The following is a 23,580-nucleotide window of genomic DNA, read 5'->3' as shown; positions in this document are numbered from 1 at the left end:
TAACATAAGGAATAGTTGGGCTGATGGAATGAGTGGGCAATTTAAAGGCAGGAATAGTTTCTTTGCAGAGTGGGTATGTTTGGAAATGAAACCTTACTGTTTCCTGGGAGAAAGGTGGTTTTTTTTTCTTCCAAGGTCGAGTGCCTTTATGGGATTTTGGGGATTTTTTGCTTCATCTGCTTTGAAGGTTGATTGTAGCACTTCTAGGTTTTGGTGTATGAGAATATTTGGAATACGAGTCCAAATGAATTAGGGGTGTGTGTAAAACAATGAAACGTCTTAAAATTTCAGCATGAGGGTCACTTTAAAGGACTCACCTGCGTTTGATCCTGTTTACATCTGCTCCAACACTTACTAATTTAGACTTACTTTTCTGTGATTCAAAAGCAAGGATCTCTTAATTTAGGCTCTGGGAGTTTGTCTTGTCCACCACCCTTCTGCCATAGGTGCTTTCAAAACTCTTCTGGAATTTCCTGTCCCTGCTGCAACAACAGTAAACTGCAGCTCTGTGTTTGGCAGCCTGACATTAAGTTAACTAGCACTGACTTTAGTTTTCCTTATGTGCATCAAGGTGTGATTTTAGAGGTGACTAATAGTGCATGGGCAGCAGTTGTTCATGGGGTAAGACCCAGTTTACCATCCCAGGGATAAGCACTTCCTGCTCCTCCAATTTGAAGCCTGAATTCCCTTGTCCTGCTAGAGTATCACTACTTAATGAGTACTTGTGCAAAGATAAAAGAAGTAGCTGTTCCCCAAAAGTTTATTCTTGGATACTTGTTTATCTAGATGAAGCTTTAGAGGAAAACAAAATCCAGATACTTATTATGAAGTCTCTAGAATGCCATGAAACTTGTTGCACAGGTCTTTTTTCAGGTGAGGGAGTGGCTGGTATTGCCATTTTGGTATCACACAACTCTACATCAGCTGGCCAAAGAATCCTGTTCTGCCCTGACTTATTTTGAAGAAATATCTTCTTTTGCTGTTAGCAGTTTGCCAGCAGCCTAAATGAAAGACTAAATTAACGTATGATGGGAGCAATGACCACAAATACTTGTTGATAAAACTAAGAATCTCTTCCAGTATCTGCCCACAGTATAAGGCTTCACTTTTTTTGGCAATGGATTTTACAGGCTGTTTAACCTGAAATTGTTTTTTGATTCTCAATTTAATACCTTCAAGTATTCTGATAGTCTTTCATGAGCTCCTTCATCACTTTTACATTATGAAGACCTGTGAAAGGGAGAGACTAATGAGTTTTATGATTTAACATCAGCTAAAAAGAAATTCTTTTGTGATTGCTTCTTTTAAAGTGTAAGTCTTCCTGTATTCTACAACTGATTAGATTGTGTATTTGTCCTTCTGAAATGGACTGTCAGGTTAGCAAAACATGATGACTTCCTTACTAAATTAAGAAGGGAAACTAAAAAAACTATTGGTAAGAGTATATTTCACTTGCATTTCCCAGCTTTCAGTGGAGAATTCTCTGAATGAATAAAGGCCTAGTGGCATTTAGTGAGATGAACTAGCAGTTATTGAAAGAAATAGGGAAAAATTAAAACTAGGATTTGAAAGAATGTTAGGAATGGTGTGAAGAGAAACGGAAGGAGAAATTAAGGAAGAATGGAACAAATTTTAAGAACATTAACTAATTTTGTCCCTGTCACCTTCTCAATAGACCTTTAATTCTCCAAATCTAAAGGAAAAGCAAGGGGAAAGTTATTCTTCCAGAAATAAAGCCGAAATGCTTTCTTCATCAAGGCTTTCCTTGTCAGGTTACAGGATATCCCAAGTGACTTGAATATGTGTGAGATTTGTTGCCAGTAACTGCAGTGATTTTTTTGTCCCTTGTTCCACAGTGAAGTTTCAAGCAGTTGACATTATTGTATCTGCTTGTCTCTCCATTGTAGGCTGCAGCTTATTACAGCAGAATTAGCAGTATTAGTTCTGGAAGAGCCGTGATCTGGGGCTTTCTGCCACTGTCAGGTGCAAGGATTAAGAGGGAGCTTGTTCAGCAAACAGCTGAGGAAAGATGTGGAATTGAGTTTCCTTCTGCCTGGCTGGAGGCCCCGGATATATTTGTTTTCATGTCTTGCATGAACTCCCTGAGTTCCTGATCCAAAGTGAAAGGTCAGCTTTATTCTGAGTAACTGCAGGAGATCACAGGTGTGTGCTGTGTGCTGAATGAAAAATAAGGGTCAGTGCTGAACGAAGCTTCTCATTGCTTTCCATCATTTCATGAGACACAATGAAATTGGAAAGAGCTCTGCTGGGATCCCTGCGCAGCAGTAGCAAGGAAGATTTCTTCTGTAGGTTACAGGAGTAGCAAGGAAAAAAGAAAAGTGAGGAAGTAGAGAAATGGCACAAGATGCATTTTGATTCTGACACTGCACCAAGTGGGTGTGGGGAGTGTCCTGTAGCTAGGGACAGGCTGGGCTGTGCCCTTGGGAGTTTGTAGGGGTTAAAGGTAAAGATCACCTTTGATAATATCTGGGCCAGAGTGTGCTGCCTTCACAGGAGCGTAAGTAAAAGGTACCTTTGTTTCACAGTAGCAACTCAGTGAGTAAATTACAGACGGAAATCTGATCACAGATAAATACCATGGAATTCAGACTGTTTGCTTGCCCACAGACTCACTGTAATCCAGAGGGCTGCAGTATGCTTGAGAGAAAGCACTTTCACTGTAGTGTGTCCTGGGTGGATGGCACAGAGTGGAGGGACACAGCTCAGTGTAGACACCTAGCTCACAGGATACAAAATTCCTTGGTGCTGTGGTTTGCTGACAGCTTTATGCTGGTACTGCAGCTTAAGGTGATCCCTTTCCTTTACCAAAGTATTCGTGTGAGGAATTGGGTCAGGAACTGAACATGCTCTAACAGAATTGTTTTTCTCTGCATTGGTTTTCAGCTGGAATTAGTTCTTGATCAAACTGATTATGGTGAATTATTCTGTCACTGTGAAGGAAGAAGCTGAGAGCAGCTCTTTGGACAGTGAATGCTGTATTTACCTGTCTTACAGGGACCGTGGAACTGTTACACAAGTTCAAAATCTGGTCTCCTGTCTTGTTAGTGAGGAAAAAGTGGTTTCCTCTAGATGTCAGTTTAGTGTAGGGATCCACTTAAAAGCTTTGAATCACTCCTGGAACAGTGTGCTCTTCTTGTCCTATTTAGACCAACCTCGCAGCACAGACACCTTGGTTAGGTAACCACCACCAACACTGACTGTCTTCTCTGATCCCTTCACAGGGTCAGCACTCAAGGAAACCATCCTTCTACAACTCAGCATTTTCTAATTGCAACTCTCATTGCCATAGCTGGTTTATATATTTCTTGGGGCATAATCTTGACAGGGCCCTTTTCATACAGAGAAAAAGCAAAAACATTGATTAACCTGTAGTGAAGTTTGTTTTTCTCTTCTAGGTTTCTTGCTTTTCCTTATGCCCTCCAAGATACTGAAATATTTCTCAGAATAGTTGCTTAATGGTGGCTTAATGAGATTGCTCTTTTTTCATTTAAAGCAGCAATAAATGTTTGTCCATTTTACTTTTCTTGTTTGCTTTTGGTACCAGTGTTGTAAGTGGCAAGGAGGAAATGAGAAAGCAGCTGAAGATGGGCATAGCAGTCATAACCAGTGGGTATGGAATTGATTGCAGTAGCCAAATGAAAGCCTTAAGTTTTTACTGAGAGACAATTACTTAGTGAGAGAAACTTACCTAATGTTTTAGTTTCTCCTGTTGGTCGTAACTCTTTGCAGTTTTGTATGTGAAAGGCACAGCTGGCCTGTTTGGATGTATGCCTGTCCGCTCTAGAGTAAGTTATGCTCATGCCATGTTCATCTCTTATCAGGGTAGCTCTGCTGAGGAAATGGAAAGGCTGCCTACCTGTTAAACTGCCTTATCCTTGGCTGTGCTTAGCTGGGACACATTTCAGGGAAAAGATAGGGCAGTTTCATGGTGGGAATGAGAATGGCCAAGCGCTCCTGCAGTTAATCTGCATCTGCTCATGCCCTTAAATACTTACACAGACGTGTGACCTGCAAGCAGGGGAGGAAGAACTCTGTTGTCTATAAACCCTGTTGGATATATATCTTTATGTATTTTTTATATATATAAAAATACTTTTTTTCAATCTTTCTCTTGCTTTAAGTGGAATATACAGTGCATAACTGCAGACTATTAGTTGAAGTTTTTGTTTATTCCTCTATTCAGCTTTCAAAGGTTCTCAGGGAATGCAGGAGAAATGTAAGTCTCCTATTTTAACATTAGTTTTAACTAGTTTAAGTTAGGCTTTATTTCCACTCCCATGTAATTTTTAATAAGTGGCTAATCTATAAGTGTCAAAGCCATGTCAGTTTTTGAGTGGGATGTGTATGTGGATTGACTTGAATTCAAGGCCTGAATATGGTGCAGAGTGATAGGGTTATTTGCACTAACGTAGCTGCTGATACTTTTCATTATTTTGTGAATGTCAAAAATTTACTGGTTTCATTGGTTTCCATTGGAGTTCTATTTTCCATTTGGTTTCATTGTTTCCATTGGAGTTCTATTTTTTTTTCTTGAGTTAAGTGCATATTACAGCACTAAATGTACTTTCCAATTTTGGTAGTGTTTCAGCAGTTTTTATTGAGACTGTGCCTTGTTTGGCAAAAATAAGTATTTTTGTATCATTTGGTACATGAAGCTTGATGTAGTTCAGAGTTCCTTGATTTTAATATGGCTGAGAGGCAGACAAATGCCTCTTTGATAGTAGCTTTATTATAAGTAACACCACTAAAAAATTAAGCACTGTCACTAACCATCCCTGTCTCTGGGTTTGTACTTTCTGCATTGACTACTACAGCAAGTTGTTTTCAGTGCTTCTGCAATTCACTTCAAGTACCTAAAGGGGCTTCAAGAGAGCCGGAGAGGGACTTAGGACAAGGGCATGGAGGGACAGGACAAGGAGGAATGGCTTCCCACTGCCACAGGGCGTGGTTAGATTGGATAGTGGGAAGAAAGTGAGTTTATCTGGGCTGAGACTCTCCTGTGCTGTGCTCAGTAGGACAGTTGGCACTAAATTACTTTCTTTTAAGCAACCTTTTGATTGCTTTCATTCAAATGGAGTGTCAGTTGTATGAAATGCACAGCACTTCGTATTTCTGCTTCTTCTAGCTTTTTAGATGGGCTGTCCATCAGTTGTCTGAGCAAGCTTAGGTCTGTTTGAATGTCACAGCTCCTTACCTGGCTAACTGTGACAGTGCACTGAGCTGTTTGGTGTCACGGTGTCTCTCAGTAGAGCCTGCTGAGTGAGCCCTGTGCAAGGCCTGGCTTGAGCTATTTAGTGGGAGTTGTGTTCTCAGATCTTTGGTCTTTTTTTTTTTTTTGTCATTCTCCTTATTATGGAATATTTTCTCTTCTGCTTTTTTTCAGTCTTGATTTACTGCATCTTTTAACCTGCTGCTTTGTTTTCCTTTTTAGATTCAGTCATTGTGGAACTCAGCTGTTGGTGTAAGGTAGCAGTACCTGGTAGGAAGAGAGCTGGAGACAAAAGCCAGAAATAAAAAGTTGAGAGAAACTCTGCAGTTTTTATTCCTGGTGTTCTGCTATAATGATCTTAATTGTAGCAAATGACACATGTCCTCCAATAAATACAAAACTTGCCTGTGAGACTCACTTTATGTAAAAGGAGAATTGGGGTAAAGAAAAAAAAAAGTAAAAAAGGTAGCAAATTGTTCAAGTCAGAGTAAATGAAAAATGGCACAGACAGCCAGTGCAAAGCTCACTGCAAGAGAGATGGAGTCTTTACAGAGAGCTTATTTAATAGGAGAGCACCTATGCATTTTCCTGTCAGATTTAGGGTACATCCTGTGTCCCCACCCCACAGTTAAAGAAGTTTGAGATTTGTAAATCCATACTTCTTGAGGAAATCTCAGCAGTTTCATGAGATTTTTGGGCTGTCCAAAGCATCGAATGAGACGATGCCTGTATATTTCTGTAATTTTATATGTTGTTATTATGACATTTAGTATATTGTGACATTTCCTCTGTGGCAAGAGTTTGGTTTAAAACCAGACATTTTCAGATAACTACCTTTGATGGGAAGGAACAGACAATGCTGGATACTTTGTAATAGGCAGGAGTAAGTGCTGATCCGTGTGCTGGATGTTGAAGGCCAGGAGGTCTGGATCAGGGTGCAGCAGTGGGCAGGGACAGTGGAAGTGGCAGTGTCAGGATGCAGCGTGTACTGGGACAGTGGAAGGGGCAGACAGGGACAGAGAGGTGACTTGGAGGTGGCAGGGTCGGGGTGCAGTGGCAGGCAGGGATGGAGGTGGCAGGGTCGGGGTGCAGTGGCAGGCAGGGATGGAGGTGGCAGGGATGGAGGTGGCAGGGTCGGGGTGAGGTGGCAGGGTCGGGGTGCAGTGGCAGGCAGGGATGGAGGTGGCAGGGTCGGTGCAGTGGCAGGCAGGGATGGAGGTAGCAGGGTCAGGATGCAGTAGCAGGGTCAGGGTGCGGTGGCAGGGTCGGGATGCAGTGGCAGGCAGGGATGGAGGTGGCAGGGTCAGGATGCAGTAGCAGGCAGGATGGAGGTGGCAGGGTCAGGATGCAGTGGCAGGCAGGGATGGAGGTGGCGGCCTCGGTCCCGGTGCAGTGGCAGGCAGGGATGGAGGCGGCGGCCTCGGTCCCGGTGCAGTGGCAGGCAGGGATGGAGGCGGCGGCCTCGGTCCCGGTGCAGTGGCAGGCAGGGATGGAGGTGGAAGGGTCAGGGTGCAGTAACAGGCAGGATGGAGGTGGCAGGGTCAGGATGCAGTGGCAGGCAGGGGTGGAGGTGGCAGGGTCGGGGTGCAGTGGCAGGCAGGGATGGAGGTGGCAGGGTCAGGGTGCAGTGGCAGGCAGGGATGGAGGTGGCAGGGTCAGGGTGCAGTGGCAGGCAGGATGGAGGTGGCAGGTTCGGGGTGCAGTGGCAGGCAGGGATGGAGGCGGCGGCCTCGGTCCCGGTGCAGTGGCAGGCAGGGATGGAGGTGTCAGGGTCAGGGTGCAGTGGCAGGCAGGATGGAGGCAGCGGCCCCGGCCCCGGTGCAGTGCGGCATCTCGCCGCGCGGGGGCAGCCGTGCCCCGCCGTGTGACCCCCGATAGCCGCGCGACATGGATCGGGGTGAGAGGTGACAGAGGGTCACGGAGCAGTAGTGGCGTCTGAGTTTCTTTACCGGACGGCTGTAAGAATCCGTCCATTCCTTTCCCACGGGTTCGCCCCTCACTGTGAGTGTCTTTAACCTGAGTCCTGCTGCAGGCATTTCCTTCGTGTCCCTGTACACCTGCATTCCTAGGCTGGCAAACTTCCTGACAGTGTGAGCTGTATGCCAAAGTCTTCATGTATGCCAGTGGGCTGTTCCTTGGTGGACATAAAATTTTCTGCTTTACAAGTCAGAAGTGGTGCCTTCCTACTACTCCACTAAAGAATCATAGAGGACATTGGCTAATTTTGGCCTGTTGGCTTGCTTTCAGGTGACTTGGTGTTATTACCAACTGATATTAACAGTGAATGTGAAGGTCTTTATGGGGGCTCCACCTCTGCTCAGAGCTGCCTGTGCTTGTATCAAGGTTGCAGACCTCTGCTCAGCACCAGAGTTGCATGAGCTTTGCAGATGGACTTCTGCCATTTTTTCCCTCTGTCTTACATATTTTATTGTTACCTCCTTGCCCATTTATCACATTTTTATTTGTTGTTTAGCTATGTCCTTCCTTTATTTGTTCAGACATTTTTGGTCACCTGGAAAGTCTTCTCCCTGCAAATACTTAAAATAATTGTAAAACATTTTTGCAGTTGCTGTAAGCCAAAGACCTGCTCTGTTCTGATTGCCTGCTGTCTGGTGTTAAGTACTTACATCATCTCGTGTACTTCAGCTGTTTGTCCATATGGATTTGCTCCGACTTGAAAAGCTGACGGGTGGTAAAGGGAAGGAGAGGCGGGATCCCTGCAGGGAGTGTGCATGAGCCATATGTCGGTATTCCTGGGTATCTGGTGCCCTCTGGAGACTGTGGCTGCCCACAACATCACGAGTGTCAAGACAGGATGTTAATTTATGTCCCTAGCCTGGGCAGGCTGAAGAACATGAGCTTTGTTTTCACAGCAGAAGTGGAGGATACTAGAAAAGACAGTAGAGTAAAAGCAAGAGCTGTCTAAAAATAATAGAAATTACATGTTTTATAATTTTTAAAGCTAATAGAGACTTGATAGCTGTGCTTCATGTTTATGTCTTGTGTAAAATCAAAATTCAGTATGCAAGATTAAGTGTAGATATTTGAAAATAGTATGGGGATTTTAAAGTGTTGAATTAGTAAGGGAGATTAAATATTTATATTAATTCACTTAGCTGGTCTGAGAGGCCAGTCAGTCTAATGGGAATATACAGAAGTCTCTCAGCAAATCTGGAACTGGATTCAGGAATTTTTCACAGGCTTAGTAAGGAAGCTGGCTTTTGTGTTCCTTTCTTCGTACCCAGAATTGACCCTGGTACCTTTTTCGTGCTTAATGAGGGGTATAAAAAATGGTATCCTGATGCAGGGAAAGTGTTTGGTGTGGTTAGGCACTACCTTTTATTTTTACAAAGTGAACCACCTGGAACAGAGATGAACTTACAAAATGCTCCTTTACTATAATCTTATTCCTTTCATTTGGGGAAAAAACAGCTGCAAAATTACGTTTTCTTTTTCTTGTTACTCTTGAAACAACCTTCCTGCATAATGAGAATACAGGAGTTTAAAATTTTTCCCCAACTGCAGTGAAGAACACTGGGTGATCTGAGGAGGCACAAAATCGCAGTGTTATGTTTGCATGCAGCACTTGTCAGAGTTACAGTTTAAAGCCCATTAAAAAGCTGAGCTTCTGTATTTGTGACTATATGGATGGATTTAACACAGGTATTGTGAGATCCTTAGAGTCCAGCCAGCTCAGAGTCCACATCCTTTACATTGAATTAAGATTTTTATCTGAGCTCGTTCAGCCAAGGAGGGAGTGCACAGTGCATCTTCAGATCCACTCAGGGCCCAGCAGTGCCAGAGGCAGGAGCAGGAATTGAACTCCACCCTGCTTCAAGAGACATACATGCCTGACTCCTTTATGTCCTTATGTTGTTCAGAGGAGCTTAGACTTAAAGTAATAGCAGTTTGATACGAAATAAGTGCAACTTACGTTCTTGTGCTTAATTCTTGGTGCATTCCTCTGTCTTGGTTTGAAAGACAGATATCTGCTAGGAAGGGGCAGGACCTCCCTAGAGATGGAGAATTCAAATCCCCTCCCTCCAAATTATTCCAATTAAAAGGAAAATTAAAGGAGCTTTCAGGCAGAGGTATGGGGGTAGGAATAACAGTTCTTTACTAGTATATAGGACAAAACGACAAACAAACAACAACTACAGAATCAATAATAAACAGAATCAAGAACCTTGAGGGCTTTCTTTTACAAAAGCCCAGAGCAGTTTGATCTGGGTGCCCCTGCAGGACTCCGAGAGGCCGAACTGGAAGGAAGGAAAAGTCCCGGGCTGGTGGATCAGATGAGGAGCTCTGCGCTGGCAGCTGGAGGCAGGGCTGTCCCGGCAGGGCTGGGCAGTGCAGGGCTACAGAGTAGCAGGAGAGCCTCAAAGGTCCGAAGAAGCAGCGGCGGTGGGGGGAGAGGCTGGAGAAAGCGAGTTCAGGATTCCCGGGTACACAGCAGATGACGATGGATTTCCCAGGACGAGGCAGAGGCAGAGGGCAGCCTGACCGTCCTCCTCGGCGCTGAGAGCAAGAGTGCCTCTCCCTTCCCCAGATCTGTCTTTTTGCCTTTCCCAAAGCTCATCCTCTCTCCCCTCTGAGGGACACTCCCAGGGACTCAGAAACAATAGGTGTAGCCTCGTGCTGCCATATCCCTCAAGTACCCCTTTTTGTTCTGACTAAGTAGTCATTAAGGCTTCTTGGAAACTTATGGGAAGAAATTCTGTGAGAAGAAAAAAAAACCAAATCTAACCCCCAACATCCTGGAAAAGTTATGCAGTTCTCAAATGCATTACTTTCTCTAAGGTTGGCTTTTTGATTTTAACAGTGTGGTGATTTTGTACCTTTAAAATTTATAGCCACAGACTGCCTCTGGTACTGCTAAGCTATGTGAAATGATTAAACAAGCTCAGTAAGGAATAATACTGCTGTGCATCTTGCTGGTGGGATTTGTGGTCTTTGAGAAATAGGAACATGTGTAGCACTTAATCTCTCAGCCTTGCTTTTTTCTTCCTTTCCAAGAGGCTGATGATACATTGTCTCACTGCAGGCAGCATTCTGTGATTGCCTTGGTTTGCAGTGGTGATGGGCTTGTGGAGACCTACAGCTCTCAGCTCCTCTTTTCTGAATATCATCAGGATGGGTTGGATGTTTCTAGTTGGGCAACTTGTTCTTCTGTGGGATTTGTGCAGGTGTTAAATACATTGGGTGGTGTGCAGCATTCATTTTCTTGTTTTTACAGCAGGAAGGTGAAATGGAAGGTGAGGCAGTCGACGCTATTGTGGAGGAATCAGAAACTTTCATTAAGGGAAAAGAGAGGAAAACCTATCAAAGACGCCGTGAAGGTGGACAAGAGGATGATGCTTGTCATATACCACCAAACCAAGCAGATGGAAGTGAAGTGGTGCAGGATGTCAGCAGTGGGGTGCAGATGGTGATGATGGATCAGCTGGATCCAACTCTTCTGCAAATGAAGACCGAAGTAATGGAAGGGGCAGTGCCTCAAGAAACTGAGGCTACTGTGGATGACACACAGATCATAACACTTCAGGTTGTTAATATGGAAGAGCAGCCTATAAACCTTGGTGAGCTTCAGCTGGTCCAAGTACCTGTACCAGTGACTGTACCTGTTGCCACCACGTCTGTGGAAGAACTGCAGGGAGCTTATGAAAATGAGGTTTCCAAAGGAGGCCTGCAGGAGGGGGAGCCCATGATCTGTCACACCCTCCCTTTACCAGAAGGCTTCCAAGTTGTGAAAGTGGGTGCAAATGGTGAGGTGGAGACACTGGAACAAGGTGAACTTCAGCCACAGGAGGATCCCAATTGGCAAAAAGATCCAGACTATCAGCCACCAGCCAAAAAAACAAAGAAAAACAAAAAGAGTAAGCTTCGCTACACTGAGGAAGGCAAAGATGTGGATGTGTCTGTATATGACTTTGAAGAGGAGCAGCAGGAGGGTTTGTTGTCCGAGGTTAATGCAGAAAAAGTGGTGGGCAATATGAAGCCACCAAAACCAACAAAAATTAAAAAGAAAGGTAAGTTCCCCTTACAAAAATGGATTGCAAATGGATTTTGAAAATGCTTTTGTGCTTGCTCACAATGTAATAGTGCTTGACTGCAATGTTTCTTGGGCACACCTCCCATCTCCTCTCTATAGGCTGAAAGGGAGATCATTTTCCATAAGTATGATACTGTGGCATTAATGTTCTTATACAACTATGATTGAAAAGATTGTTCTCTTTGCTGTACTACACATGTAACAGTTCATGTGCATGTTTTACATCAGGAGCCAATGGTATAATTAATTCTGTGGGCTTTTTCCTAACCAATTGCTGCGTAAGATAGATGGTGCAAAATACAGTAATGAGTATGTTTGATTTTTGTTAAAACTGTAAGTTAAGGAACCCTTTTTAAAGTGCAGAAGGAACATTAAGTGCTGGCACACCAGTGAAAATTGAATCCAAAACAGCCACAGGCAATGCAGTTGGATTTAGTTGTGCATGGTGGTTCTTTGCAGTAGTTACACTCCCAAGAATCTTTCCTCTTATGTTACACAGTAGGTCACAATAGTGTCAAAGACTAAAGATGATTTCCTTCATGATCAGGTGTAAAGAAGACATTCCAGTGTGAACTGTGCAGTTACACTTGTCCGCGTCGTTCCAACTTGGACCGCCACATGAAAAGCCACACCGATGAAAGACCACACAAGTGCCATCTCTGTGGCAGGGCTTTCCGGACAGTCACGTTGCTGAGGAACCACCTCAACACCCACACAGGTACTCTTGGTTTCACATACATTGTTTTTGTACAATCTGCTCTGCCATCAGAACAAATAGATTGAAGATAGACCCTTCTTGTTTTCCTAATTCCTCTTACGGAACAAGTTAAAGAGAAAACGGTGTGGTTGTGTTCTGCCAGGTCAGGTGCAGAGCTTATACTGTTCACAGGTACAGAATTGATCCTGGGCATGATCTCAAGTTACCTGAAGTTACAGAAATGTTCTCTTTGCCTTGGGCATTAGCACTTGTTGTGCCTTACTGCCAAAAAAAAGTGTAATTCATAATCCCCCATTTTCTCTGCTTACTGAAGCTATGTCTAGCTAGCTGGTTTCTAATGTGTAAACAAGCAAGTGGTACAAAAATAAAGGAGTCTGTTTCCTCACTGAAAGAATATTAATTCTCTAAGATCTTAAATCTATTAGTTATTTATACAAAACCTCTGACTTCTGTGCATTCTGTTGCTCTAATTTAATCTTTCAGAACATGAAAGCAGTGTTACTAATTCACTTTAAAAACAAAAAATAAAAAAAATCCACAACTAGGGCTGTCTCATATTTTCTTTTGTCACTAAATCTCTGTGTCACTGTCTTCCTGTCTTGCTGCACACCTTTAGGTACTCGCCCTCACAAGTGCCCAGACTGCGACATGGCCTTTGTGACCAGTGGAGAGTTGGTTCGGCATCGCCGCTACAAACACACCCACGAGAAACCATTCAAATGTTCCATGTGTGACTATGCCAGTGTGGAGGTATGGGGCTTGTTACAGTGCTGAGCGCTTCCTTGTGCGCTTCAGAGCTTGTTCACCATCTGTCACAAACTCTGTTCTTAGGCATTTCCTCTTTGGCCATTTGGTTGAAAGGCTCTGGGCAAAAGAAGTTGTAAATCAGGGCTGCTCTGAGAAGCAAATGGTGGGGTTTCCTCAGTGAATCAGAAAGCAGTTTGAGATCACTTACAGAAATTCTTGGTGATACCCATTTCCTCTTTGGAGACAATCGTTGTCACAGTTTCTTAAGTGATTTGTCCTTTAAGCTGATTGCAGGAATTGTAGTGTGCTTCATGTTAAAGGAGATAGACATTTCCTGCTGCAGTGGGATGTCCTTTCACACAGGCACCACAGTGCCCTCCCATTTTAGAAATACGCATTCTGCACATCATCTGTTTATGCCATGAAGGTGTCTGTAGCTAAAACTAATGAGCCTTTGTCTCAGTATTGGTGAAAAACAGCTTTGCTAATATTAGATGATCGCTTAACTTGCCTGAGCAGATTAGACATTCTTGAATGCCTTCCCTCCGTGCAGTATTGTTAGATATTTCACAGGAGAGCTTTTATATTGTGAAAGGAAATTTGAGCCAGATGATGAGCAACATAATTTTAAAAAAATGGGATGTCTGCAGTGGAAGGCTACAGTGGGAGAGCTTGAGTAGGGTTTTTTCCTGCCCACTCTGTGCCTGCAGTTCTGTCACTTCAGTTCCTGTGGTTTGAGTGCTGAAAAAGTTATGTTGCAGAGGTTTTCATAGTATAAATTAGGAAAGAATAATCAAGTTGGTCCTTGTGAGGTCATGCTGCTTTTTGTAGGCACAAGTTGGTGATTAAGCGCTGTGATCAGGCTGGAGTAGAAAATGCCATACTGTTGGTGTTCTTGCTCTGAGCTGGGTTTGTACCTTCTAAATAAAAGCAGGAGAAGAAAAGAATTAAGCTTCCCCGCACTGCTTCCCCACACCACTTTCCTGTGTCTCTTCAGGATATTTTAAAATTTAGGGTGTCTTTAGATGCTGAGATGGTCAATAACAGTAAGGTGAGCACAGATTCTAAATCAGGCCTCGGTGAGTGTGGGAATAAGCATCAGGCAAGACTGGGGGTGAAGCTGGGAGGTAAGAGTGGGCAGGAGCAAGTGACTGTGTGCGGTGGGAAAATGGCACTGAAATGTGCTTGTTTGGTTTTGTGCCTAAGTAAATAAAAACTGCCTTAAACTCTTCACTGCTTTCTTGTAGTTTTGGCAATCTGGCCTGCTCATCTGTACTAACTTCAGTCTTGGCTTCCAGGTTAGCAAATTGAAACGCCACATCCGTTCGCACACCGGGGAGCGCCCGTTCCAGTGCAGCCTGTGCAGCTATGCCAGCAGAGACACCTACAAACTGAAGAGGCACATGAGGACCCACTCCGGTACTGATGCCACGTTCTCTCAGTGTCACAGTGCTGAGGCTGACACACAGCAAGCAAATACTGTTGTGTAGTTTCATATAAAACCTTCATAAAGTGGGTAGCTGAAGGGAATGCACCACGTTTTGTATGCACTTCTAAATTTATAACCTGATCAAATTACTGCACTGAGGAAGGAGCTTGGAGGATTCTGATTTCTAGTTTGACTGTGAGGTGGTAAAATGCAGGCACCTCTAGTATGAACAGAAGAAACTTCTGTTTGCAATATTCCAGTTGAAGAGTAGAGCCATTTGCAGTTTCATGCTTCAGTGCATTTTTAAAAGCATCTCATGCATGTTAGTTCATAAAGATGCTAATTTTTTCTTCAATATAAATAGGGATGATTTTAACGCAATGTTACTGCAGTGCTGAATTAATCATATTGCTAAAATTGAAGGGGGGAAAGATGCCCTTTTATGTATACATGAACATTCAGAACTTCCACCCCAAAAAAATCTGATGTCACTTGCTCTCTTCTGGCAGCCTGCATATAGGTCTTGCCTGCATTCCTCAGAGTAAGAATAATTTAACTTCCTTAAGGATTGAACTTTAGTTTCTTTGTGGAAAGATGCTTACTGGAGCTACAACTTTCAGAGAAAGATGTTATTGAGCGCTTTGTAGAATTAAAATTTCTGTTGTCTAGCTGCATGTTTCAAATTTCTGGGAGGTTGTTTGGGGCTTCTTGGTGAGATTTCTTTTAATAAAAGTACTTGTTCTATTTTTTTCCTTTTGTTCCTGAAGGAGAGAAGCCATATGAATGTTACATCTGCCATGCTCGCTTCACTCAGAGCGGTACCATGAAGATGCACATTTTGCAGAAGCACACGGAGAATGTGGCCAAATTCCACTGTCCTCACTGTGATACTGTTATAGCAAGAAAGAGTGACCTGGGTACGTGTCTCCCAAATGTGGCCATTTCCTGAAGATGGTACAAATCTTCCCAGAATGGGAGTTCACATAACCCAACTGCTGTCTCTTAACCCAGTACTCAGTCTGGTAACTGCATGACATGAAGCACAGCGTCACATCTGAGGCTGGTAACACACACCTTTAGCTTACCGTAGCTGCTGCAAGTTAGAACAATTTTCGGTTTCTTCTCATTATTTGAATTTTTTTTTCCAAGCATACAAGGTAAGTTATTGCTTGCCCATAGATAAAAGGCATTTATTGAACTTGGAGTGAGATTTTGACAGCATAAGGATTAGGATCTGAAAAGCAAGATCACTTGGCTTAACCTCCTGCACATTGGAGGCCATTAAGTGTCATGCAGAGATATTTTCATCAAATTAAAAGGTTTGAATTAGACGGAGCATTTAACTATCCAGGATTTGGAGCTGTGTGCTCAAAAATGCCCTGAGTCCTTGCAGTAGGACATTCCTGATCTAGAGAGCAGTACTGAGTGTGATTCCAGCAGGCAAGCTCTTACATTTCTAAAAGGTGACAAACAATATTGTGCCCAGAGCAGCTGAGGGGAAGGAAGGAGCTGTGATTTGGCAGAACTTTCTGTCTTTAAACAGAATTATCACCCAAGTAATAGGAAGGCAGGCTCCCTTCCAGTAAAGGCAAGTGCTACACTGAGAGGCAGTTTGAGAGGAAGGCAGACAGTTGATGTCAGGAGCAAACAAGCTGGTTTACAACAGAGGAAGACTGATGTTAGCTATGAAGAATTTTTCTTCTAATAATGCTTTAATCTACCCTAAGCTACCTCAGGCAGCTGTGGTATGCTATTAGTTGGAGGATTTTAAAGAAGTGACTAAAACCTCTGTTGGGGATTATCTGCTGGTATCCCTGTTGCCTTTGAGTCCTGTCACTCTGACTTCTAATCCTGCAGAAAATCCTGTTTGCCCCCCACTGAATTACCTGGCTTCTGACTGTATCCAGGCAGTTCAGGTTAGTCTTAAACATAACATTCCACAAGACACTTCAGTTTGACAGTCACGTGTTACCTAGTTCAAGTATCCTTAATCAGCACAGATGCCAACTAATAACCAAATCTGGAATCCTGTGGAAAATCATAATAGAGTTTTCTGCAAGCTCTTTCTGTCTAGAAATGGTTCTAGTTGGTTTTACTTGCAAGTCCTTCAGGTTTTTAGTTGAATCCTAAATTAACTATTCCACTGTTTCAGCTGGGCTTAGGAGGGAGGATCACTGAAGAACCGTGGGATCATCTTTCATGCTTGGAAAGCCATAGGGTGGTAAAAGCTTTTAATTGTTTTTCCTGTAGGTGTCCACTTGCGGAAGCAGCATTCCTACATTGAGCAGGGCAAGAAGTGTCGCTACTGTGACGCTGTGTTCCATGAGAGGTATGCCCTCATCCAGCATCAAAAGTCCCACAAGAATGAGAAGCGCTTCAAGTGTGACCAGTGTGATTATGCCTGCAGACAGGTGAGCTGGGGACACTGGCACCCCTTAGGAGTGTTAGGACAGCAACTGAAAATGTGGGATGGAAGTCTTAGCTGTTGGGTTTGACCAGCTGTCAAGATCAAATTAGCTGTCTAAATTTTTGAAGGGTATAAAGGAGAGTACAAATGGCCTTTTCTTGGTGTGATTCTGTCCTGTAGAGAAAAACCTTCTAATTCACAACCTTGCTTTACCCACTGACCAAGGGATAAGAGTCCATATAGGATGGAAGCAGCTAGGACTGAATATGCCATCAATCGAGATGTCCTTGCATTGCTATGGAATCATTCTTCTCCTGATATTAACTATAAAATTCTGGCCTCGTTTTAGCTGAAAATTCACTTTTCTCTATCCATTTACGTGAATTTCCATTTTTCCTGTCCGTGCCAGGAGCGGCACATGGTCATGCACAAACGGACCCACACTGGAGAAAAGCCTTATGCCTGTAGCCATTGTGATAAAACCTTCCGCCAGAAGCAGCTCCTCGACATGCACTTCAAGAGATACCACGATCCCAACTTCGTCCCTGCTGCCTTTGTCTGCTCCAAGTGTGGCAAAACATTCACTCGCAGGGTGAGGGAATATCTTCGAACTGGGGAGGGTTGGGGTGGATTGAGGCTTTTTTAGCCAAAGGAAGGGAAATGTTTTCCCAGAAGGAAAGATGAGTGAGGTTCAGGGTAAAATATGAACCTTTAATAGAGCCCCTCTCTCTGAGAAGAAAAGAGAGAAGAGAGAATTCAGAATTGGTACCAACACAGATTAGTGTTGACATCACGAGCAATGTGGTAATGCAACTTTATGAATAAAGTTAATGGATGTACGCATTCCTGCTAAAGAGGCTCTTTAAAATAAAAATCAAAAGACATAGTTATCAGAAATGTGTTTGAAAATACAGAGCTAGAATGTCTGATCTTGAATTTAATGCATGTTTTAACTTTTCTTGTGTTTTTAATCTTTCACTGAGTAGAACACAATGGCCAGACATGCTGATAACTGCTCTGGCCTAGATGGTGGGGAAGGAGAGAATGGAGGAGAGACAAAGAAAGGCAAACGTGGCCGAAAGAGAAAGATGCGTACTAAGAAAGAAGATTCTTCTGATACTGGTAAGAACAGCTCAGTACCTTCTCACAATTACAGGTCTGTGATTCACTCTGTGTGTTAGCTGCTGGTTTGCCAGTTCTGCAGGTTTCTTCTGGCACTTGAAAGAGTCTTGTCTGGTTGGCAAACACAGAATATGGTGATACATGGCCAAGTACAGAGGGATGTACTGCCTGTGACAGATAATACAGATCCTGCTGTCCCAGGCCTGTTCCAAGGCAGTCGTTTAAAAAACACTGTCTGACACCCCTTGTGTCAGCTGTGCCATTCCTGTCCTGCCTGTGTGGGAAACTCTGGTAATTTTTTTCGGCGTCCCAGAAGAGGCTGTGTGGTTCTGCAGCACATTGCTATGATATGTTACTTGATCCTTCTTCACCATTACTGGGTGGCATGTCCAGAGAACTCCACCACTGAATAGTTTGGCTGCTTCTGTAGAGGAAGGCTGGTGACATCCAAGGGAATGGTGGAGAGGAATACTATATATGAAGGAAAAACTCAGTCCTAGTCCTGTCTCCTGGTAGAGGAAAAACTTCATCATGTCTTCAACAGGAAGAGCCAAGTAAAATCTCAAGACCAATCAGTTCAAAGATGATTTTGCAAAAGGAGTGTTGCTGATTAGTCTTTTATCTCGAGTGCTTTATGTAATTAATGAAGGGGTGTAGGTTGAGAGAACAGGGATATTTCTGGCTAGACAATGCGTATCTGAAAATCTCACATGGCAAACAAGTTTTAGGATGAGTATGATCAAATGATTTGCAAACCTTGATTCAAAAACTGTAGAAGCTGATGCTTAAACTCGATTATTAACTTTATTAACTATTAACTTTAAGGAGTGTTGTGAAGAATAAAGAGAGCTTGAGAGGTAGGAGACTGGATGCTTGTTGAGGTTCTTGTGTTTCACAGAGATCCTGGCGTGGCTGCTACAGCAATTTACATGGGATATACCTCTTTTATCCTCTTGCCCCTCACTTCCCCACACTTCTTGAAATCACCTCATCCCCTCCCCTAAATCCTGCAAATAGTCCTCTGCAATCCAAAATGGCCTTCGTCCTGCATCCCATTGTGTCCCAGCCAGGAATTCCCCAACACCCCATAGTATCACAGGTGATCTCAAGAGCTGCTTCCCATGACTCACTGGGATGGGTTTCACACCTAGTGGCTCTCCTGGTGTGTCCTGGACAAGAAGTTTGTTCCTCAGAAGTTGTGAATTTGGGTTCCCACCTTCCATTGTGCAATGCTGTGTTCCTCTGTTGGGCCTGTGATGGGCTTGGGAGTGCCCAGCCATGTGTTATTAAGTCTCTCTTGTGCTCTTGTCTCGGAGCTCCTTTGTGCATGCCCAGAGTAGCTTTTATAAATCTAACATAATTAAATTGCCTTTTGCTTTCTGAAGGACAGCTTGTTCCCTCAAAGTGAGGGTAACAGATTAACAGTCTGTGGCAACAGCTTCTGAACAAAGGTCTTACTTGCCTTCTTTCTCAGCAGAGTTGACTCCTTTAAATCCATCCCTTTTGGATGGGATTTGATGGTGCTTCTCTGTAGATGGATGTGTTTTATTCTTATTTAAACTAAAGATTTATCTGGTGTCCTTTCTTACAGAGGAAAATGCTGAACCAGATCTGGATGATAATGAAGATGAAGAGGAGACAGCAGTAGAAATTGAGGCTGAACCAGAAGTTGAGCAAGAGGCTCCTGCACCACCTCCCAGTAAGAAGAGGAGAGGAAGACCACCAGGCAAAGCTGCCGCGCAACCAAAACAATCCCAGCGTAAGTCACTCATTGAAGCTTACATTACCCTGCTTGCTTGAGCACCTTTTCCTTGGATTTGGCCCTTCTTGTAGATGTGATCCCTTCAAATGAGATTTGTTTAAAAGTAGGTAACTGTAGTTGTCTCTGTGTTGCTAAGAACTCACCTTGAAATTTGTTGCAAGGGTTTCCTGGTCATGAGGGAACATGGCCACTTCAGGCCATGTTATAAAGGAAAAGATGTTATTTTTTGCTTAGTATTGTTTCATTTCATAGTTATGGAAAGTGCTCACTTCTTTTTGTACCAGTCATGGTGTCTCTGCTGACATACAGTCCTTGGGAAAACAGCTGTCAGTAAAACCATCATAGTGTTCTTACTTGGTTAGCTTTTGCAGGTGTTGCCACAAGTGAACTTGGCTTCAGGCCATTAGATTTGAGCAAGGACAGGTGCAGGTGTTGTTTCAACTCCACAGGGATGTCCTTAAGAATAGACATTGTAACTGTGCAAAGTCAAAGTAAATAACTTTCAGAGTCAAAGTAGGACAGGAAATTAGATCGTTAAGGAGGTGGTGTCTTCCTCAGTGGCTTGGCGGTCTGCTCAGTGCTACAAAGTATGGTCTGTTTTCTCTCTGGAATGATTCTGTGGAAACATTTAATGCTGAATATGTCATCACTAAATTCCCCTGAAGTTTAAGTTTTGCCTTAGGCCCATATATTGATATGGGGTTTGGTTTCATTCATTTTTCTACAAAATCTATTGATTGAAACATGTTTTAGTATGAAAATACACACTGGAACTGTTGTCCTGTGAGCCCATCTTTATAAAGGAGCAAGAAAACATATGCTTGATGCTTGGGTGAGTGAGGTGGAGTTAATTGCTCCCCACTGATGTGACAATGCTTGCTGTGGGCCTCACCTTCCCTGACCATGGAATAATCATCAGGATCTACCAAAGAGCTGCTTGTGGCATGCAGGCTGGCTCTGGAAACAGTAAAATAATCTGTTTCTTCCCCCCACTCCTCCTTTGTTTTTGCCCTTCCAGCTGCAGCAATCATTCAGGTTGAAGACCAGAACACTGGTGAAATTGAAAATATTATAGTTGAAGTGAAGAAAGAGCCTGATGCAGAAACAGCAGAGGAAGAGGAGGAAGCTCAGCCTGCTGTAGTGGAAGCTCCCAATGGAGACCTCACCCCTGAGATGATTCTCAGCATGATGGACCGGTGATGGAGGAAGACCACGTTGGCTGACTGAACTGGCCTGGGCTGTGTTTAAGCGGCTCAAATCTATTTTTTTCCTTTAATCTTTTTTCTTGGCTTTGGGAAATGCATCATTTTAGACCATTTTACCAAACATACTGGGAAATAAGACGATGTTAGAATGTGATTTAACTAGAACTTGCTGTTTTATGTTAGCATTACAGGATCATGGAACATTAGGAAATATTTTGGAGTCCTTGAGGGTTTCCTCTGAGATGCTTGATTTAGTTTTGCTCTGAACTGCATTGTAAAGCTGGTCCAAGGGCCGTGTTTACATGCACCAAGTTTTAATATACAGAAGTGGAAGCCTTGACTAGAGTATGTGGAAAACCACTCCGGACTTGCCCTTCCAGTTCCCAGAGTCCTTGAGCCTCTTCTCTCAGTAGTGTTTTTAACTGTAAATGCAGACTTGGGAGGGTTTTAGACTTTTAAAATGTTTTTTTGGTTGGTTTTTTGGTTTTTTTGTTTTGCTTTCTCCCACTGAGTAGCTCCGGTTCTCCAAGTCAGCTGCACACGGTAGTTTTGGCATGCTCCAACTGGTTTCTGTCCTTAATTTGCTTTGCTTTCTGCAAAGCATTTCTGTAATGGTCAAGCCTGTAAATAACTTTTTTTTTTTACATTTTAATCTTTTTCCATGAATTAAGAGGTATGCAAAAAATGCAGTTTAAAGAAACCCCAGTATTCTAATTCCTTTCAAACCAAGTGACAAGAGAATTGATAGAGTGTAAATGTTGGAAAAGCTGTTGATAAGGTAGAGAAAAGATGTACCCAGACTGTTGCTTGCAGAAAAAGAGAAACTCACATGTGAAATCTGGTTTTGAAGCACAAAAAAAAAAATGTATTTTATAGAATCTTAGACTGGCTTGGGTTAGAAGGCACTTACAGAACATCTAGTCTGTCCCATGGGCAGGGACACCTTTTGGTAGAACAGCTTCCTCCAAGCTCTGTCCAACCTGGCCTTGAACACTTCCAGGGATGGGGCAGCAACAGTTTGTCTGGACAACCTGTGCCAGGGCCTCACCACCCTTACAAGGAAGAATTTCTTCCTAATAGGCCATCTAACCTTGCCCTCTGTCAGTTTAAAGCCATTCCCTGTTGTCCTGTCTCTCCATTCCCTTGCCAAAAGTCCCTCTCCAGCATTCTTGTAGGCTCCCTGCGAGTTCTGTAAGGCCACAATTAGGTCATCCCAAAACCTTCTCTTCTCCAGGCTGAATACCTCCAGCTCTCTGTCTTTCCTCATAGGAATGGTGCTCCATCCCTCAAATCATGTTTGTGGCCTCCTCTGGACTCGCTCTGACAGTTTGATGTCCTGGATGCAATGCTGCAGGTGGGGTCTCACCTGAGTGCAGCAGAGGGGCAGAATTCTCCCCTTCCTGCTGCCCACAGGGCTTTGTGTGCAGCCCAGCACACACGGCTGGGGCATATCCAGTCTCCCTCCCCAGCTCCCCCAAGTCCTTCTCCCCAGGGCTGCACTGGATCTGTTCATTCCCAGCCTGGATTGGTCCCGGGGGTTGCCCCAGACCAAGTGCACCACCTTCACTTGGGTCTTGTTAAGCCTCCTGCAGTTCCCGTGGGCCTCTTCTTGTCCAAGTGTGGCCCTGGATAGCCCTGTCCTTTAGGTGTTTCAAACCTGCTGAGGGTGCACTCAATCCCTTCCTCTATTCCATTAATGATGATATTAAATAACACTGGTCCCAGTATGGACCCCTGAGGGGCACCAGTCGCTGCTGTCCATCTGGAGTCTGAGCCGTTGACCACTGCCCTCTGGATGTGACCATGCAACCGATTTGAAACATATAATTAACCTTTTTGAGTTATAATTTCACAAATACATTTTCTTTGCTCTATCTTGTAGTTGTATTTTGTGTTTATGAATCCTATGTTAAGACAAAAGTGGTGATTTATAAGTGGGTCACTGCAGCCCTCAGCCTGGGCCAGGAAATTTTATTAATAGGTCAGTAATTCTACAATTTTTGAATCTCTGATAAAGACAAGAAAAGGAATAATGTGAAATACAAATGATGCCTGTATATGAAAATGTCACATGTTAAAATATGTAAGCTTTTTATAGAGCCTCAGTCTTGCTGATTTCAAACAAATTTTTCTTCTATGTATCGCTTTTAAGAGAGCTATCAGTTTAGCTATCAGACTCTAGGTTGATGCATTTTTGTACTTAGCTGTACTGTGTGATATTTTTCATTATTTTAGGAAGCCAACATGGGGAAAAAAAATACTGTTATAAAATATGTAATGGGGTTTGAAAGCTGGGAAGGAGAATATACTGCTGTACAGCTAATAAATAATAACGGATTAACACGTGTGCTCACTGGCTGCTTTCTTTGTGTACACGACCTGGCAGCCATCTCCAGATGGAAAAGCTGCCCTTCCCAGAAGGATGCTGTCAACAGGGACCAGCTCCTTTCTCACTGCAGGTGTTCCCTCTGCCCCCTGCCAAATGCAAGGTACCTGTCCATGACCCTAAATCAGGGTGTGCTGCCCTGTGTGTAGCAATGGTGGGGCCTTTGCCATGATGGCCTTGGCAGGCCTTTTCCAGTGCCAATGTTCTGGCGCTCAAGGCTCTTTGGCTCTCAACCCTAACCCTTAACCCAGATCTGAGGAGCGATTTCTGAGCAACTTCTTTATTGTGATCTGATTCTAGAACTTTCTTCACAGACTCCAGTAGAGGTTTAGTGAGGATGGAAGCTCTCACCCTGTGGCCATCCTCCTTTGTTCCCCAGCCTGGCGTGTTACCTTGCGATCTGCTCAGTTGACCTGGTTTCTCTGTGCTTGCTCAGTCGATGGTCCTGTTACGCAGACTGGGTTTTATTTGATTTGAGCTCAGGCTCCTGCCTTGGGCAGAGATCTCTGCTTGTGCCTCTTG

At 43.6% G+C, this 23,580-nt stretch overlaps 1 protein-coding gene across 9 annotated transcripts in view; it reads left to right on the top strand.

Annotated features, from left to right (window-relative positions):
• Window positions 1-23,015, top strand: part of CTCF (CCCTC-binding factor) — a 38,847-nt gene extending 15,832 nt beyond the window's left edge. For 7 of the 9 annotated variants that reach the window (XM_063410953.1, XM_063410948.1, XM_063410945.1 and 4 more), the window contains 10 exons: window positions 10,467-11,259; window positions 11,830-12,000; window positions 12,617-12,750; window positions 14,046-14,166; window positions 14,944-15,093; window positions 16,427-16,587; window positions 16,993-17,175; window positions 17,570-17,705; window positions 19,297-19,464; window positions 20,486-23,015. In XM_063410953.1, coding sequence (XP_063267023.1) covers window positions 10,479-11,259; window positions 11,830-12,000; window positions 12,617-12,750; window positions 14,046-14,166; window positions 14,944-15,093; window positions 16,427-16,587; window positions 16,993-17,175; window positions 17,570-17,705; window positions 19,297-19,464; window positions 20,486-20,667 — 2,187 coding nt within the window. In that variant the 5' untranslated portion in view covers window positions 10,467-10,478 and the 3' untranslated portion in view covers window positions 20,668-23,015. The remainder of the gene's footprint in view (window positions 1-10,466; window positions 11,260-11,829; window positions 12,001-12,616; window positions 12,751-14,045; window positions 14,167-14,943; window positions 15,094-16,426; window positions 16,588-16,992; window positions 17,176-17,569; window positions 17,706-19,296; window positions 19,465-20,485) is intronic. The other 2 variants (XM_063410951.1, XM_063410950.1) reach the window with 1 other exon arrangement.
• The last annotated feature ends 565 nt before the right edge of the window (window positions 23,016-23,580 follow it).

This window comes from Prinia subflava, chromosome 13, assembly GCF_021018805.1.
Source record: "Prinia subflava isolate CZ2003 ecotype Zambia chromosome 13, Cam_Psub_1.2, whole genome shotgun sequence".
Classification (NCBI taxonomy): domain Eukaryota; kingdom Metazoa; phylum Chordata; class Aves; order Passeriformes; family Cisticolidae; genus Prinia; species Prinia subflava.
The sequence above is the reverse complement of the archived record's forward strand: the minus strand, read 5'-3'. Positions and strand labels throughout refer to the sequence as shown.